At 36.7% G+C, this 15,732-nt stretch overlaps 1 protein-coding gene across 4 annotated transcripts in view; it reads left to right on the top strand.

Annotated features, from left to right (window-relative positions):
• Positions 1-15,732, top strand: part of ATL2 (atlastin GTPase 2) — a 57,620-nt gene that overhangs the window by 23,594 nt on the left and 18,294 nt on the right. For all 4 annotated transcript variants that reach the window (XM_059405475.1, XM_059405477.1, XM_059405478.1 and 1 more), the window contains exon 2: positions 2,455-2,699. In XM_059405475.1, the coding sequence (XP_059261458.1) occupies positions 2,455-2,699 (245 nt within the window). The remainder of the gene's footprint in view (positions 1-2,454; positions 2,700-15,732) is intronic.

The raw sequence follows: 15,732 nt of genomic DNA, 5'->3' as shown, positions 1-15,732 counted from the left end.
TCAGGAAAGATATTCCTGAGGAAATGATGTTTAAATGAGAGCTAAAGAATAAGCATGAATTGATTAGGGCAGTGATGTGGAAAAGAATATTCTAGACAGAGGAATATCGTGAGTGAAATACGAGTCTAGAAAGAGCTTTAATAGCATAAGGATCTGAAAAAAGGCTAGCGTGTCTGTTTTTGTAGCTTACTGAGGTGAGAGTAGGAGAGATTTGGCAGTATAGGATTTTATAAGACATGTGTAGGATTTTGGTTGTTAATCCTCTGTAATAGTGATTTTAGGGAGAGTAATTTAATCACACTCATATTTACCTGTATTATTTAGTTGCTACTTTGTGGAATTTAGACTGGATTAGAGGAGGTGGCAAAAAGGGAGTCCAGTTACGTACTGCTCTGTATTTGTGTGCTGTTGAAACTGGAAGTGATAGTATTCTTTAATTAAATAATTGATTGCTTTTACTTTCAAAGATTCTCCTTTGAAATCCCTTGCTCTTTATATCATCACTGTTTGCAGCACATTTTGAAATAGTGTTGCTGCTTTTGCTTTGTACAGTGAAAGTGGCCTTGTGACCTGGAAGTAAAGGCTCTTAGCTTTTGCAAATCAAGTAAGCTAGGTATTTCTTTCTGTAAGGAGAAAAAAAATCAATTAATGTAGAAAAATAATCTTTAAGAATAGTGGTTAGTTGGATAAGGTGTTCTTGGATTGTTGGCTAATAATGTTCCCCTCCTCAGTAGACTGTTTCCTGGAAGAGAAGGGACTCTTTGCATTGCATTGAACACAATAGATACCGTATGTCTCCATAGATTGGAAAGGGGCATTTAGTAGACAGGTTCAAGGGGAGAGTCTTCTAAAAACGTTGATGTGGGAAAGGGTAATAAATAAGCTCCCCAGGAGTAAGTTGTTACTGTGTGGGATCAGGCCATTGATAGGAAAGAAAGCCAGATAAGGGGTATAGACTCTGAAACCAGCTATTAGGTCTTTTTGTTTGTTTTGTTTTTTAAAAGAGCAGAAACCTACACTTGTGGAACTTGTCTCTGTTGTTTCATGTTTTATAGTTCTTTCTTTCTTTTTTTTTTTTTTAAAGACTTTATTTATTTATTTGCCAGAGACAGAGGGAGAGAGAGCGAGCACAGGCAGACAAAGAGGCAGGCAGAGGCAGAGGGAGAAACAGGCTCCCTGCCGAGCAAGGAGCCCAATGTGGGATCCTGGGATCATGACCTGAGCCGAAGGCAGCTGCTCAACCAACTGAGCCACCCTATTGAGTAAAGTTCTTCTGCAAAGGTTACCTTCTTTTAGTGTCCTAGGTAAACAAAGGAAGAGTTTATATAGCTGTTTCGGGGAGTTACGTGATTTTTGAAGTGGTAGCTGTGGTCTTTGGTGAAAAAGAGCCCAGAAGCCGATGAAACTGTAGGATATAACTCTATACCTCACTGACTCTTCTTCTTGTGTTTTCCATTAAAATATTAATCCTGGGCTTTGCTTTAATAAGGGAAGTGTGCTATTATATTACTTGTTAGCTTTACTGGATGTATGAGTTTTAGAAACTTCTTAGGACCTTAGCTTAGCCATTTAAGTTTCACAGCAAACAATATTTACATTTCCTGTTTTAAGCTTTGTAATTTAGAGTAATTTCCAGGTGGTGCCCACAGGGAAAATTGGGTTCTGAGTTATCAGGTAAAATCGATCCCCCCAACCTCCTTTTACACAGATCAGTTTCTGTGTGCATATAGTAGCAGAAGTTGTTTATGGAATAGTGTGTGCTCCAGAAATAGCTACTGTTCATGTTTAGCTGTTAAGACTTAATAGTAGAGGTTGTATTCAGTATTGCTGCTTATCTGTATATATAGTGGGAAATCTTAGCAATATTCTTTTTTTTTTTTTAAGATTTTATTTATTTATTTGGCAGAGAGATCACAAGTGGGGGGGGGGAAGCAGGCTCCCTGCTGAGCAGAGAGCCCCATGCGGGGCTTGATCCCATGGCCCTGAGATCCATGACCTGAGCTGAAGACAGAGGCTTAACCCCCTGAGCCAGCCAGGTGCCCCTTTTAGCAATATTCTTGATCCTGTTATAGAGGGAATGAGAAATCCAATATGACTTGGCCATCACTTTTTTTTTTTTTTAAGATTTTTATTTATTTATTTGACAGAGAGAAATCACAAGTAGATGGAGAGGCAGGCAGAGAGAGAGAGAGAGAGAGAGGGAAGCGGGCTCCCTGCTGAGCAGAGAGCCCGATGTGGGACTCGATCCCAGGACCCTGAGATCATGACCTGAGCCGAAGGCAGCGGCCTAACCCACTGAGCCACCCAGGCGCCCTGGCCATCACTTTTTATAACTATTTTTAGATGATCTGGAATAAAGGGGAAGTTATTTGAAATTTTGTTTAGTTTTGATGCTTTAGGAGAAGTTTGTAATGCAGGAATTCAAGTAACCTCTTTCTCTTGTTTTAATTCTAGGTGAGAATTATGAAGATGATGACCTAGTTAACTCTGATGAGGTTATGAAGAAACCATGTCCAGTGCAGATTGTTCTTGCTCATGAAGATGACCATAACTTTGAGCTCGATGAAGAAGCTTTGGAGCAGATATTGCTACAGGAGCACATACGAGATCTTAACATAGTAGTGGTATCCGTGGCAGGAGCTTTTCGTAAAGGGAAATCATTTCTACTGGACTTCATGCTTAGATATATGTATAACAAGGTGAATAGTGTCTTTTAAATTGAACCCAGTTAAAAACAACCAACCTTGTTTAAAAACCATAGACAAAAAACAGTGAGAGCTGTGTCTTTAATTTTACAAAAATCTGGTTCTTGATAAGACTTCTCATTAAGACAGTAATCTAAGTTTGAGGTTTGATTCTTCCTCATCTCCATAATTGCTTTTTGCTATAGTACACGATGATGCATATGACTGAGCATCTACTGTAGAGACATTGTCGCTCTGACCTGCAGTGTCTTAAGTATACCCCAAAGTCTCTGATGTACTGCTCATTTCTCCCTTTTTGTGATTTCTTCACACCTTCACCTTCTTGATCACCTTTCTAACAATGTGTGAAGTAGGCTGATAGAAACTTTTGTAAAAGTACACCTGTGCTCTTCCAGTAAGTCAGCTTCAGTCACTATTACATTTTGAAATCAAGTCCAGTTCCTTAGCGTGGCTTCCAGAGCTTTTCATAATGTCTGAGCTGTATCAGGTATACTATAGTTTTTGCAGTTCCTCAAGTGTTTCATGTCATTTCTCAAATGTTGGTGTATTCTTGGCTAAGCTTTGCATAGCAGGCCTTCCCTTAAAATTTTTTTTTTTTTTTTTTTTAAGATTTCATCTATTCATTTGACAGAGAGAGATCACAAGTAGGCAGAGAGGCAGGCAGAGAGAGAGAGAGGGAAGCAGGCTCCCTGCTGAGCAGAGAGCCCTATGCAGGAGTCGATCCCAGGACCCTGAGATCATGACCCGAGCCGAAGGCAGCGGCTCAACCCACCGAGCCACCCAGGTGCCCCCAATTTTTTTTTTTTTTTTAAAGTAGACTCTGTGCCCAACATGGGGCTTGAACTCACAACCCTCAGATCAAGAGTTACATGTTCTAGGACTGAGTCAGCAGGTTGCCCTGAGGCCTTCTCTGATTTTTAAGACTATGTTATATCCAACTTTCATGGCACAAGTTATTTGTTTCATTGATACTGCTTTAGTTACTTATTTTTCCTGGCCAGTTTAATCTCTTCCAGGAGAGAGTCTTACCTTAATTACTACATCTACCTCACCTAACACATTAATTGGCCCATAGTAAGCATTTATTTTCTGTTTTGACCAATGACTCTCCCTTTCTCCACAGTTTTTTCACTTTTTAATGGTACTAAGCAATTGTTATTTCCCTCTCCCTCCCTGATTTTGGCTTTCTCCCTTGAAAAAAAAGCACAAAATAATATCACTTGAATCAGAGTGTTCTTCTAACAGTTGAGAGTTGGGTTGAGGGGGTGAGAATTTGATAGGGACAAAGAAGGAGGAATTGGAAATTTGGAATGGAGTACTTAGGCGGAAGAACTTTCTACAGGGGGCGTTTGACATTCAGAAATTACATGAAGATGCTAGAAATAACACTTTGACAGAATTATGTAATTGTCTAAACACATGTCAGGGTGCTCACCTTTACAAGTTCTGTATCAGTCTGTAACCGGGTGTGCATCTGCCCTAAGGTAAGTAACATGGTAAACATTCCTAGTTGATTTTCCAGGAAGCTTTTCAGTAAATTGTTGTCATAGGATTTGTCTCAGTCATGGTCAGGTATGCCTCAGTATCAAGAATGTAGTTCAAATTAAATAACACTGTTGTGCATGTTTAGCAAATTGAGAAAGATTCAGTATTTCATCCATTTAGACTTGATTATTTCTCATAGTTTTACATCTGAAATAAAAAAATGAATAAATAGTGACATACTCTAAAAAAAAGAATGTCTATTTAAAGATGGAGTGTCCATTTAAAGATGATAATTGAGGTTCTAACTCCTTAAATTAGCTTGTGTATATTGTATATATATATGTATGTCTGATCTGTTTAATGCAAATGTATTTAATTCCTAGTGGGTCACAGACAAATGTTCAAAGGGGAAGAAAGCGTAGATCACTTGCCTAGCAGTGACAGATAAATTTCACCTCATGTGCCATTTCTGAATCCATCTCTGATCTATTAGTAGTGGTTGTTCAGAGGGGGAGTAGCAGCCTACACAGTGTCATGTTTTTGCAGTCTCTGAAATAATGCTTTCCCTTTTCCTGAGCGGGACACTGGAGCCACAGGAAGGTTATGAGGGTCTGAGTGAGGTTATATACCTAGTTAGTGGCCTCTAAGCTGAAATGTTGTTATTAATTTTCATTGATAAGGTTTCCATATAGAATTTCTGGTATAAATAATATTATTCTGTTAATTAAAAATGACATTAAACATTGTCTGATTTGGGGGATAGCATGCCTCTACTTACACTGATTCAGTGGTGGGTCATGCTTTTCCTTGGAGAATGAAAGTAAAGAAGGAGAAGTCACAGTGATTAGTTTTGAATTTATTTCATGAACCATATCTGCCTGCAGAGGTGGAATGCCAGCTGAAGAAGGTAGGAGATGAGTAGTGGCTTACACTGACTTTGTATGTCCTCTTTATTGACCTGAGTCAATTTATGTAAGGGTGCAGTTCACTAAAGGAGCTAAATATAAATATTTTACTTCATGATTTAGAAATAGATGACTGTTCTCATTTTGAGTAATTAATAAAGTAATAATACAAGTTTAAATGTGAGCTCGTTTCTGTTGGACAAAAATGAAAACTTCAAACTAAGAATATTCTGAGGTGTTTATCAAACATTTCTAAATTATAGGGGAAATTCTGATTTGTAGGTCTCATTCTTGTGAAGTAAATAGCTTCTTAGTGTGTGTGTGTTTGTTTTTTTGAGCTGCCACTTGTATATTGAAAGTAGATTTTCAGAAGTATAGGAGGAAAGAAGTTAGCCATCTTTTGTAAACTTAAGAGGTGAACTAAACATTTTTCTAGAATAAAATCCCCTTGTGTATTGGAATTGATCAGTTACTATAGTTAAACTTTTACCATGAAATATAAGATATGAGAGGGTCACTAAAATTGCTAATTCTTGAATTCATAATGTGGGAAAACATTTTGAACTTAGAAGGATGTCACTTAACGACATTTGCTATGAATGCCATATATGAGGAATACCACAGAAATTCAGTTATTGTTGGTGAACCTAATAATTTGTAAGTAGAATATTTATCACTTGTAAAAGTCATTCTCAAAAAGCTACAGATGAAATAATTACAAAAAATTTATGTGAGAACGATCAGGTTTAGTATGTCAGTATTTATTTATTTAAAAATTTTTATTTATTTGATAGAGAGAGATCACAAGTAGACAGAGAGGCAGGCGGCAGGCTCCCCGCTGAGCAGAGAGCCTGACTTGGGTCTCGAACCCAGGCCTCCTGAGATCATGACCCGACCCGAAGGCAGAGGCTTAACCCACTGAGCCACCCAGGCCCCCCTAGTATGTCAGTATTTAAAAAACCATGATTTCGTTTATAGAAGTAGGGAGTTACACAAGAGAAGATGAAAATCTGTAATGAGAGACAAAATAGGTGGTAATGGTGGGAGAGAGGATGACTTTTCCTTGCTAATTATATATACACTCAAGTATTTTATACCTTTCCCTTTCTAATGCTGACTTGGTTGTTGGGGGAATAGTTCAGGTAAATACATTTTTTCTTTTTTTTCCTGAAGTATAATTTATATACAGGGAAGTACCCAGATCGTAAGTGTAAACTTGCTGAAATTTTACATATATATATATTTTTATATATATATATCCATATTACCACTACCCAGACGAGGATATAGAACCTTACCCTCCACTTGTTATATCGCTTCCATTTAATATTTACCCCCCAGCTCATAACTACCCCAAAAGGTAACTGCTGCACTAAACTGTCATACCACAGACTGGTTTTGCCTGTTTTTGAACTTTACATGAATGAAATCATCCCATAAGAGTTTTGTGTTTTGTTATTTCTGATCAAAATTTATCATGTAAAAGTAGTTTCAGTTTCAGGAATCAGTTTAGGAAGGTCACAATTTAGAATTAAGTTCTGTCTGTAAAACTTAATAATTAAAGATGAAAATCTTTAATCTTTATGTCTGTAAAACTTAATACTTGGGACATATTAAACATTAAGCAATGGTGAGAGCTGTTACTGAACTCTTCTGGATAGAATCTTAATTGTGTATAGGGTTGCTTGCAGTTTTATATCATTCTCTGTTTTTTAAGAAACATTATGAAGAATTTTTAACACATGTAAAAGTAGATAATAGTATAATGAGTGCTCATGTATTTAGTTATCAACTCAATCTCATTTTATTAAACCCCAACTCATTCCATACCTTATGTGTTGTTTTGAAGTATGTCCAGATACATAATTTCATTTGTCAGTATTTCAGTATATATCTCTTTTAAAAGATAAGGGGCCTTTTGGACATTACAGTAATGCCATACATAAAAGCAAATTCCTTGTTAGGTAATACAAGGGATCTGCTTTCCAGTTGACTCAGATGTTTTAATTTTTAAATTTTTAACAGTTTGTTTTGAGTCAAAATTGAACCGAATGAGGTCCACATTGTGATTGGTGGCCTTTAAAGCATTTTTAAACTCTTTTTAAGGCTTCCCTCCATCTCTTTATTCTTGGCAATTAATTTGTTGAAGAACCTGGTTGTTGGTCTTCCCTAGTCTGGATTTACTGATTTTTATTCCATTGGTATACTTTACATGTTCCTTTGTCCTATGCGTGTTAATGCTGAGGACTTGATCAGACTCAGGTTTGACTTTTTGGTAAGAGCAGCTCATAGATGATGTATTCTTCCAAGAGGAAGTATAGATTATCTTTTAAGATAACAGTTTTTGAATCATTACGGATTTCTAGGTATTCTGATTACTGAGTATTTAATAGGTACTATCTCACTCAGTATTCACATTAACTCTATGCGGTCTTTTAGTATTTCAGCTTGATGGTTGTAGAAACGAGGCACAAAGGACATACCTGGCAAGGGTAAGATCCAAACCAGGCAGTTTGATTCCAAAGTCTTTATTTTTAAAACCACTATATAAAATGATGTTGGGTCCCTTTCCATACCTACACTGAACTGTTCTTTTATAAATGGTCACTTTTCAATGTTTACTTCAGTACTTGAGACAGACTGACAGAGTGCATGCCTGCTGACTTGTTTTGCTCCCCACTGGTATCTATGCTTAATGAGTAGAGTTTTGACTCCATTTATAGCATAATTACTAAAAACATTTTAAGGGAAACTGTATGTAGTTTTTATTTTTTACTATTTAAAGAGTTGTTCCCTGAATGGCTTCCAGAGATCATTAATAAGAACTATCTTTAAGGATCATATGTGCTGCTGCATATAATTTGCCAAAAGCACAGATATCTCTAACTTGGCCATATCAGATGTTGAACTTGATTTCATCTTTTTTTCCTAAAGCTAACAATGTCTGAGATGTGAGGTTCGTGGGAGATGTTTGAATGCATGAAGAAAAATGTGGTTTGTTTCATGTTTTTTTCTAAGAAGGAAATGTATTTAGAGGGGCACCTGGGTGGGTCAGTCGTTAAGTGACTGCATTTGGCTCAGGTCATGATCCCAGGGTCCTGGGATTGAGCCCTGTGTCAGGCTCCCTGCTCTGCAGGAAGCCTGCTCCTCTTTCTCCCACTCCCCCTGGCTTGTATTCCCTCTCTCACTGTCTCTCTGTCAAATAAAATCTTCAAAATAAAATGCATTTAGAGGAAGAACAATATTTTTAAAAATTTCTTCCTAGGGTTATTTTTATTATTATTATTATTATTTTTGTGTGTGGTGTAACTTACATACAACAGAGTGCATAAACCTTAGTATAGCCAGTGAGTTTTTATGTACCTGTACTTATGTAACCACTGCCATTTGGATCAAGAAAGAGAACACGACCAGCATTCTAGAATGCTGTCTCCTTTTGCCAGGTATTCCTATCTTTAACATTGAGAGTCCGACCACCATCTTGACTTAAATCACCGTAGATTAGTTTTATCGACTCTTGAACTTAACATAAATGTAATCATAAAGTATGCACTCTTGTGTCTGGTTTCGTTCATTCAACATTGAATCCAAGAGATTTTTCCATTTATTAATGCATCAGTAATTGTTGTTTGTTATTGCTGAGTGGTGTTGCACTGGATGAAGATATCACAATTCACTCCTTTTGATAGACATACGGATTATTTATAATTTTTGTCTGTTGTGAATAAAGCTACCATGAACTTTCTTGTACAAGTCTTGGCAACATAAATACTTACTTCTGTTGGATATATTCCCAGGAGTAGAAATGCTAGGTCCATAATGCCCATTTAACTGTAGTAGGGACTGCCAAAATTTTTCCAAATTGGCTTTACCAATTTGTACTTCCATGAGCAATGTAAGAGGTTTACATTCTTAATACATCTGAGGAACAGTATTGTCAGTCTTCTTAATTTTAGCTGTTCTGATAGGTATGCATTTTCTAAGTTTTAAGCCATCATCTTACTCTTTATAGGTTCATGCTTATAAAACTGTTGCCACATTTAATGTAGAAATTTAGCCCATCCATTTAATTATTACTTTAACTGAAGAAGCTTTTGTATATTTCACTTAATGCAAGTGAAGCAGTATATGCAAGAAGCCAGCAAAATTTGATCAGAATTTCAAAAAGGAAAATAAGCATTGGTGGGCTTATTTTTATCCCTGAATATGAGCTGAGGGGTTGGGTATAGAGGTTATGTGATCTGTGAACTATTTTTTTTCATTTGCACACTGACTTTTTTATCCTCCTAGATTTTGATTTCTGGGTTGAAACTAATCTTCCGTTCTCTCATGTGCAGGTTTAAAATTAGTATGAGTAATTGCAGTTAGAAAAACTTCACCAAATGTTGCCAGAGCTAGAGGAATCGGAAGCAGAGGCGATGGAGGAGTCTACAATATATTGTTCAAAGTACTTATAGCAGTGTTTTGGGAGAGACTTTCTTGGTTGCATTCCTGAATCTGTTCCCTAAAAAATGTGCTGTCATTTGTAGTCCTCGAAAACACCTCTCTAACTTTAAGCGCTGAATGTATGTACTGCCTGTTGTGTGTATTATCATCAAAATTAGGGTACCTATATCGTCATATATTTGGACTTGGGAGAACATAAATTATTTGTTCCAACAGATCTTTTTCCATTTTGAAGTCTGTGTTCCTTTTAAGTTAAAATTTACTGTTTCTAAAGTGCTTGATTTCATTTAGGTCATTTATTGAAGGATATCTGAAATAATAGACTGTTAATGTAAATACTGATTACTCAAACACAGTTTTAAGATATTTAGGGAGTTAAACAGTCTTGTGTAATTTAAGTTCCTTTTATATTAATATTAACTTTTTGAAGAATACTTTTTTTAAAAGATTTTATTTATTTGACACAGAGGGAGAGGTCACAAGTAGGCAGAGAAGCAGGCAGAGAGAGAGGAGGAAGCAGGTTCCCCGCCAAGCAGAGAACCCGATGTGGGGCTCGATCCCAGGACCCTGAGATCATGACCTGAGCTGAAGGCAGAGGCTTTAACCCACTGAGCCCCTGAAGAATACTTTTTTTTTTTTTTTTAAAGATTATTTATTTGACAGAGATCACAAATAGGCAGAGCATCAGGCAGAGATAGAGGGGAAAGCAGGCTCCCGGCTGAGCAGAGACACTGATGAGGGTCTTGGTCCCAGGACCCTGAGATCATGTCCCGAGCCAAAGGCAGAGGGTTAACTCACTGAGCCACCCAGGTGCCCCTGAAGAATACTTTTTAAGAATACTTTTTAGAAGTCATTAACTCCCTGCTTCTTTCCCTCATTTTCCCAAACAATTTTGTGTTGAACTTAGGCAATGTTTTGTTATCACTGTGAAACATTACTTTCTTACATATATTTTTAAGTAACCAATAGGGTGCATTTTGTATAGACACTTCAGTAATGCTCACCATAATCCTTTAATCAGAAAGCAAGTTTAGGGGCACCCGAATGGTTCAGTTGGTTAAACGGCCGCTCTTGATTTTGGCTGGAGGTCATGGTCTCAGGGTCCTGGGATTGAGCCCGGTGTTCTTCTCTGTGCTCAGTGGAGCACCTGCTTGAGGATTTTCTCTCTCCCTTTCTCCCTTTCTCTTCCCCTCCTGCGCTCTTGTACACTTGCTGGCTCTCTTAAGGAAAGAAATCGTCAAAAAAAAAAAGCAAGATTAGGGTTATCTGGCTGGCTTAGTAGAACATGAGACTCTTTGATCTTGAGGTTGAAAGTTTGAGTCCCATATTGGGTATAGAGATTAATTAAAAATATTTTAAAAAATGTTCTAGCCATAGGATTTTTGACATATTGCACTAGTACATGGAGAGATACAGCAGCTCCTCCAGTGGACATTCCTTTTCTTCCTAGACTTCTGTAGTATTTTGATGGATTTTGTTTGACAGGGAGTCTTTGTTAAGCTTTTGTATACTAAGTGTATTTGATTTTTGGTTTTTCTTTTAACAGCTTTATTGAGATATAATTCACATACCATATAATACATGCATTTAAACTGCACAGGTTCATAGTCTTTAGTATGTTAGAGTTGTACAACTATCATCCCAATCAATTTTTGAACATTTTTATCACCTCAGAATGAGAAAAATGAAGTCCTATACCCTTTAACTATAACTTCTTCCTCAACCCCAAATCTCTGGCCCTAAGGAACTATCAATTTGTTTTCTGTCTCTATACATTTGCCTGTTCTGGACATACACATAAATGGAATCATACCATACATGGTCTTTGGTGACTGATTTCTTTCACTTAGCATAATTTTTTTTTTTTTAAAGATTTATTTAAGAGAGAGGATGAGTGGGGATTGAGGGGCAGAAGGAGAGGGAGAAGCAGACTCTCCACTGAGCAGGGAGCCTGACTCTCAACTTGATCCCAGAACCCTGAGATCAAGACAGAGCCCAAGGCAAATGCTTAACTAACTGAGCCACCCATGTGCCCCCAGCGTAATGTTTCAAAGGTTCATTTATGTTGTAGCATTATGGTGCTTCATTACTTTTTAAGACTGATAATACTTAATTGTATAGACATAGATTTTATTTATCCATTTTATCAGTTAATGGACATATGGGTTGTAACTAATAACCCATATGGCATTGGGTTATAACTAATGCTGTGATTATATGAATATTAATATAACCTTTCACTAATTATATGAGTATATTATAATAATAATAGAAATAGATAAGGATCTAGCTTCAGTTCTTTTGTATGTGCCTATCCAGTTGTCTAAGCACCATTTATTAGAAAGGCTATTCTTTCTTCCATTGAATGTCTTGGCACTTTTTGTTGAAAATTAGTTGATGATAGACATGTGAGTTTATTTCTGGATTCTCAGTTTTATTTCATTGGTCTATATATCTGTTCTTAATGCCAGGACCTGACTGTCGATTACTGTTGGTCTTTAGTAAGTTTTCAAATGAAGAAGTGAGAGTCCTCTTATTTTGTTTTTTTTAGGTTGTCTGTTCTAAAAAATAATAAAGGAAGGTGATCTATTCTAAGTCCCTTGCAATTCCATATGAATTTTAGACTTAGCCTGTCATTTTCTATGGGAGGTTAGCTAGAAGTCTGTTGGTAATTGGACATTTTAAAATGTCTTCAAAGTTAAGGATATCTTTTTAACCGTAGATTTTCTATTTCAATTCTTGTTGAGTGTGTACCTAAGTAGATAGAGTTGTCCTTTGTCTGAGCTTGTGATTTGGGTCAGTCATAATGTTACCTATTTGTCTAGCCTCAGAAGAGAGGAGGACTTAGACATGGACTTAGGTAAGATGTTAGACAATTTTAAACTGTTCTAAGACTAATGTTTCTTAATTTGTTCTAGGGCTTGCAGGGTATTCTTACATATTGATACGAAAATAGTAAATGATGCTTGGTGGTCAGAATGTGTATATTGTATCCACAACTTGGGTGTTGATCGTTTATAACCTACCTCCTAAATTAGGTAGATTTACAAGATTAAGATTTTCATCCATGGTGCATTTGTGGAGAATGTCTAACTAAGAAGGATTTCTTTCTTTTATTGTAGTGTTACTTAAATTTTTAATTTCATCCCTTTTGTCATTTTTCCTCACAGCTATAAGTTATTATGGCCTTTATTCTTCCAGTCCATCCATTGAAGCATGTGGGTCTGCAAACAGGAGTTGTATGTGTTCTGACACATGCAGACCTGGCTGGACTACCAGCTCTTGTGTTTTTTAAAGTTTACCTAGCTGTTGTTTTACTTTGTTGCTAGGGAATGTTATCTTTCCTATGGTAAAATAAGAATTTGTTTCTTATTATTTAGAGTAGGTAGGGGTTCTTTATTGTTGACAATTATATTACATTGGTAAGTACCAGTTTATTCACTACAGTATTGGACTATATTTAAAATTCAGGTGTTTTCAGATTACCTATTACCATTAAGATTCATTTTTTAAAGAACTTTTATTTTACTGGAGGGCTAAGATTATTTTTGGAATTTTGAATTTTAAGGCTTTTTTTTTTTGTTTTTGTCTCCACAGTAGTAAATGGTAACAGTTTACTGTTTTTCAGTTCTTAGATTTATTTTTAGTACCTTATGACAAACAGTATCTATTTTCAGTGAGGCTGCTTCTAGAATTCACTGGAATGCTCCTGCAGGGCGGGAATGTATGTTCTTGTGCAGTGCTGTAGTCCTCGAACCTGGAACAGTAGCTGGAATGTGGTAGACATTCAATGAGTACTTGCAGAGTGAATGTATAAATGTATTTTATGGAAGTTACCAATATTCTTTATGATACAGATAGACTTCTTAACTTCAAGTTTTAAACCTGTCGTTCTTTTTTTTTTTCTTCTTTAAAAATATTTATTTATTTTAGCAAGAGAATGCACATTAGTTGGGGGGAGGGGCAGAGGGAGAGGATCTTAAGCAGGTTCCCTTTAGGAGCCTGACTTGGGGCTAGATCTCATGACCCATGAGATCATGACCTGAGCTGAAACCAGGAGTCAGAGGCCCAACTGACTGAGCCACCAAGGCACTCCTTCATCATTTTATTGACTAATCGGTGGTTTTTAAACATTCTATTACAGGGTCAACTAAGAAAAGATGATATATAGACAATAGAATTTTTTTCTTTTGAGACCTCAATTCTTTTTAAAGTTTTTGAGAGGGTAAAATTAACAAACATGTTAGCCTGTGATTTAGGGCAATCTACTTTTAAAAATTGATATTTGCTGTCTGTGTAATTGTTTTTAGGAATAATAAAAGGGACATATTTCTTCCATATCTCTTACCCATGCTCCAAAGGAAACACACTGTTAAGCTTAGTAATTAAAATTTTTTTACGTGTTCATTTGTTGAACATATATTTTGAATGCCTGCTATATCCAGGCATTATTCTGTGTCCTGGGTATACTGTTCTGTGTTTTGAGGGTGGAGAAAACAGGCGAAACTTACTTCCTTACGGAACTTACATTCTCATAGAGGAGATAGAGAAATAAGACAGATAAGTGAAATACAGAATAAAAACCGATTTATCTAAAGGGTGGATTCTTTTAAATTACGCATATAGGTTGGACCTTTTAAAAGTAATCAATTTGTTGAGTAGGGAATGAGAAGCTACATGTGAGAGCCAAAAATGGTGTAAGATACTTTGGTAGGAGCTGTTCGGTAAACAGTTGGAATTTATATTGTGTGCTCTTAAGACTTAACACAAGAAATGTAGCGCAATGCCATGTTGTAAAGATAACCACCTGTAGTGTCAGCAGTATTTTTTAGGAGTTCAGAAGAGTTGGAGTTTCTTGAATGCTGGCTTAGGCCAGGCAGAGAACAGGTGGAACAAAGGTATAGATACGCTAAACAACATACATATTTGGAATAGTGGTCATTTTGGTATGGTAGAAATTTGTTTTGTGTGTTAGTGGATTATAGGGTATATAGGAGCAGAGGTTGGAAAAGTAAATTGAAGGTGGATGGTATGCAACAGATCTCTCAGCGGTTCTATAGGTAAATGGGGGAACTGCAGATGATTTTTTTTTTTAAGATTTTATTTGAGAGAGAGTGGGGTGGAGGGGCAGAGGGGGAGAATCTTCAGGCAGACTACCTGCTGAGTGCAGAGCCTGATTCAGGGCTGATTTCACCATATGAGATCAGGACCTGAGTTGAAACCAAGAGTCAGGTGCTTAACTGACTGAGCCATCTCTGCACCCCCGAAGATGACTTTTTAGGACAGTAGCATGATTCCATTTCTTGTTGAGAAAATTAAGTGACTTTGGGGGAATGGGTTGGAGAGCATAGCATGGAGGTGCAGGAAGACCTATTTAGAGCATCTAAAATATAGTCCAGGGGCAGGACCACCATTGTGCTTATTTAGGGGGTACCATTATTCCTCTAATCCTGTGAAGGGTCCCTACAGAAGCATAAGTCCTAAGTACATAATGTGAATGGAGTGTGTCATGTGGCAGCTTTGTCATCAATAGAGAGCCGAGGGGGCCTTAAGATACTGAAAAGTGAGGAAGAGTCCAAGAGAATTTTATAATTGATAAGATTGGTAACCTACTGGGGATGGGAGTTTTGTGGAATAATAATCATTAGAGATAGTTTGAAGTTTAAGATTGATCTTCACATTTAGGTGTCCACTTTTTTTTTCCACCTTAAATCTGCTTTTCACAAATTGCTTCATCCCTCATTGAGCCTACCCTAAACATCTTTACTGGTAATGTGAGCTTCGTTACCTGTTTTGGACTATGTATCTAAGCTTATTAGAAGTACTTCTGAAATAGGAATTTTTCCTGTGGGGTTCTTTGAGTAAAGGATATGTGGGCGAAAGTATAGGGATCTTGATACTTGGTGAACTTACTCATTTATTATGTTCCGGAATTAATTTTCCAGATAATTATCTTAGAGTATATGAACTTTTATATTATTTCACAGTGTTTAATTATAGTTGTTTGACCCTGTGGTTTTAGTTATTAGAACATTTTTTTGCGGGAAATTTTAAACTTAACCCAAAGATAGGATAGTATAATGAACCCCAGTGTATGTGTCAACATTTTGTTGGTCCTACTTCATCTGTATACTTCCCTGCCCTTTCATTTTTTGCTGGAATATTTTAAAGCAAATGCCAGGTATATTTTC

Source organism: Mustela nigripes, chromosome 7 (genome assembly GCF_022355385.1).
Source record: "Mustela nigripes isolate SB6536 chromosome 7, MUSNIG.SB6536, whole genome shotgun sequence".
Lineage (NCBI taxonomy): Eukaryota > Metazoa > Chordata > Mammalia > Carnivora > Mustelidae > Mustela > Mustela nigripes.
The sequence above is the reverse complement of the archived record's forward strand: the minus strand, read 5'-3'. Positions and strand labels throughout refer to the sequence as shown.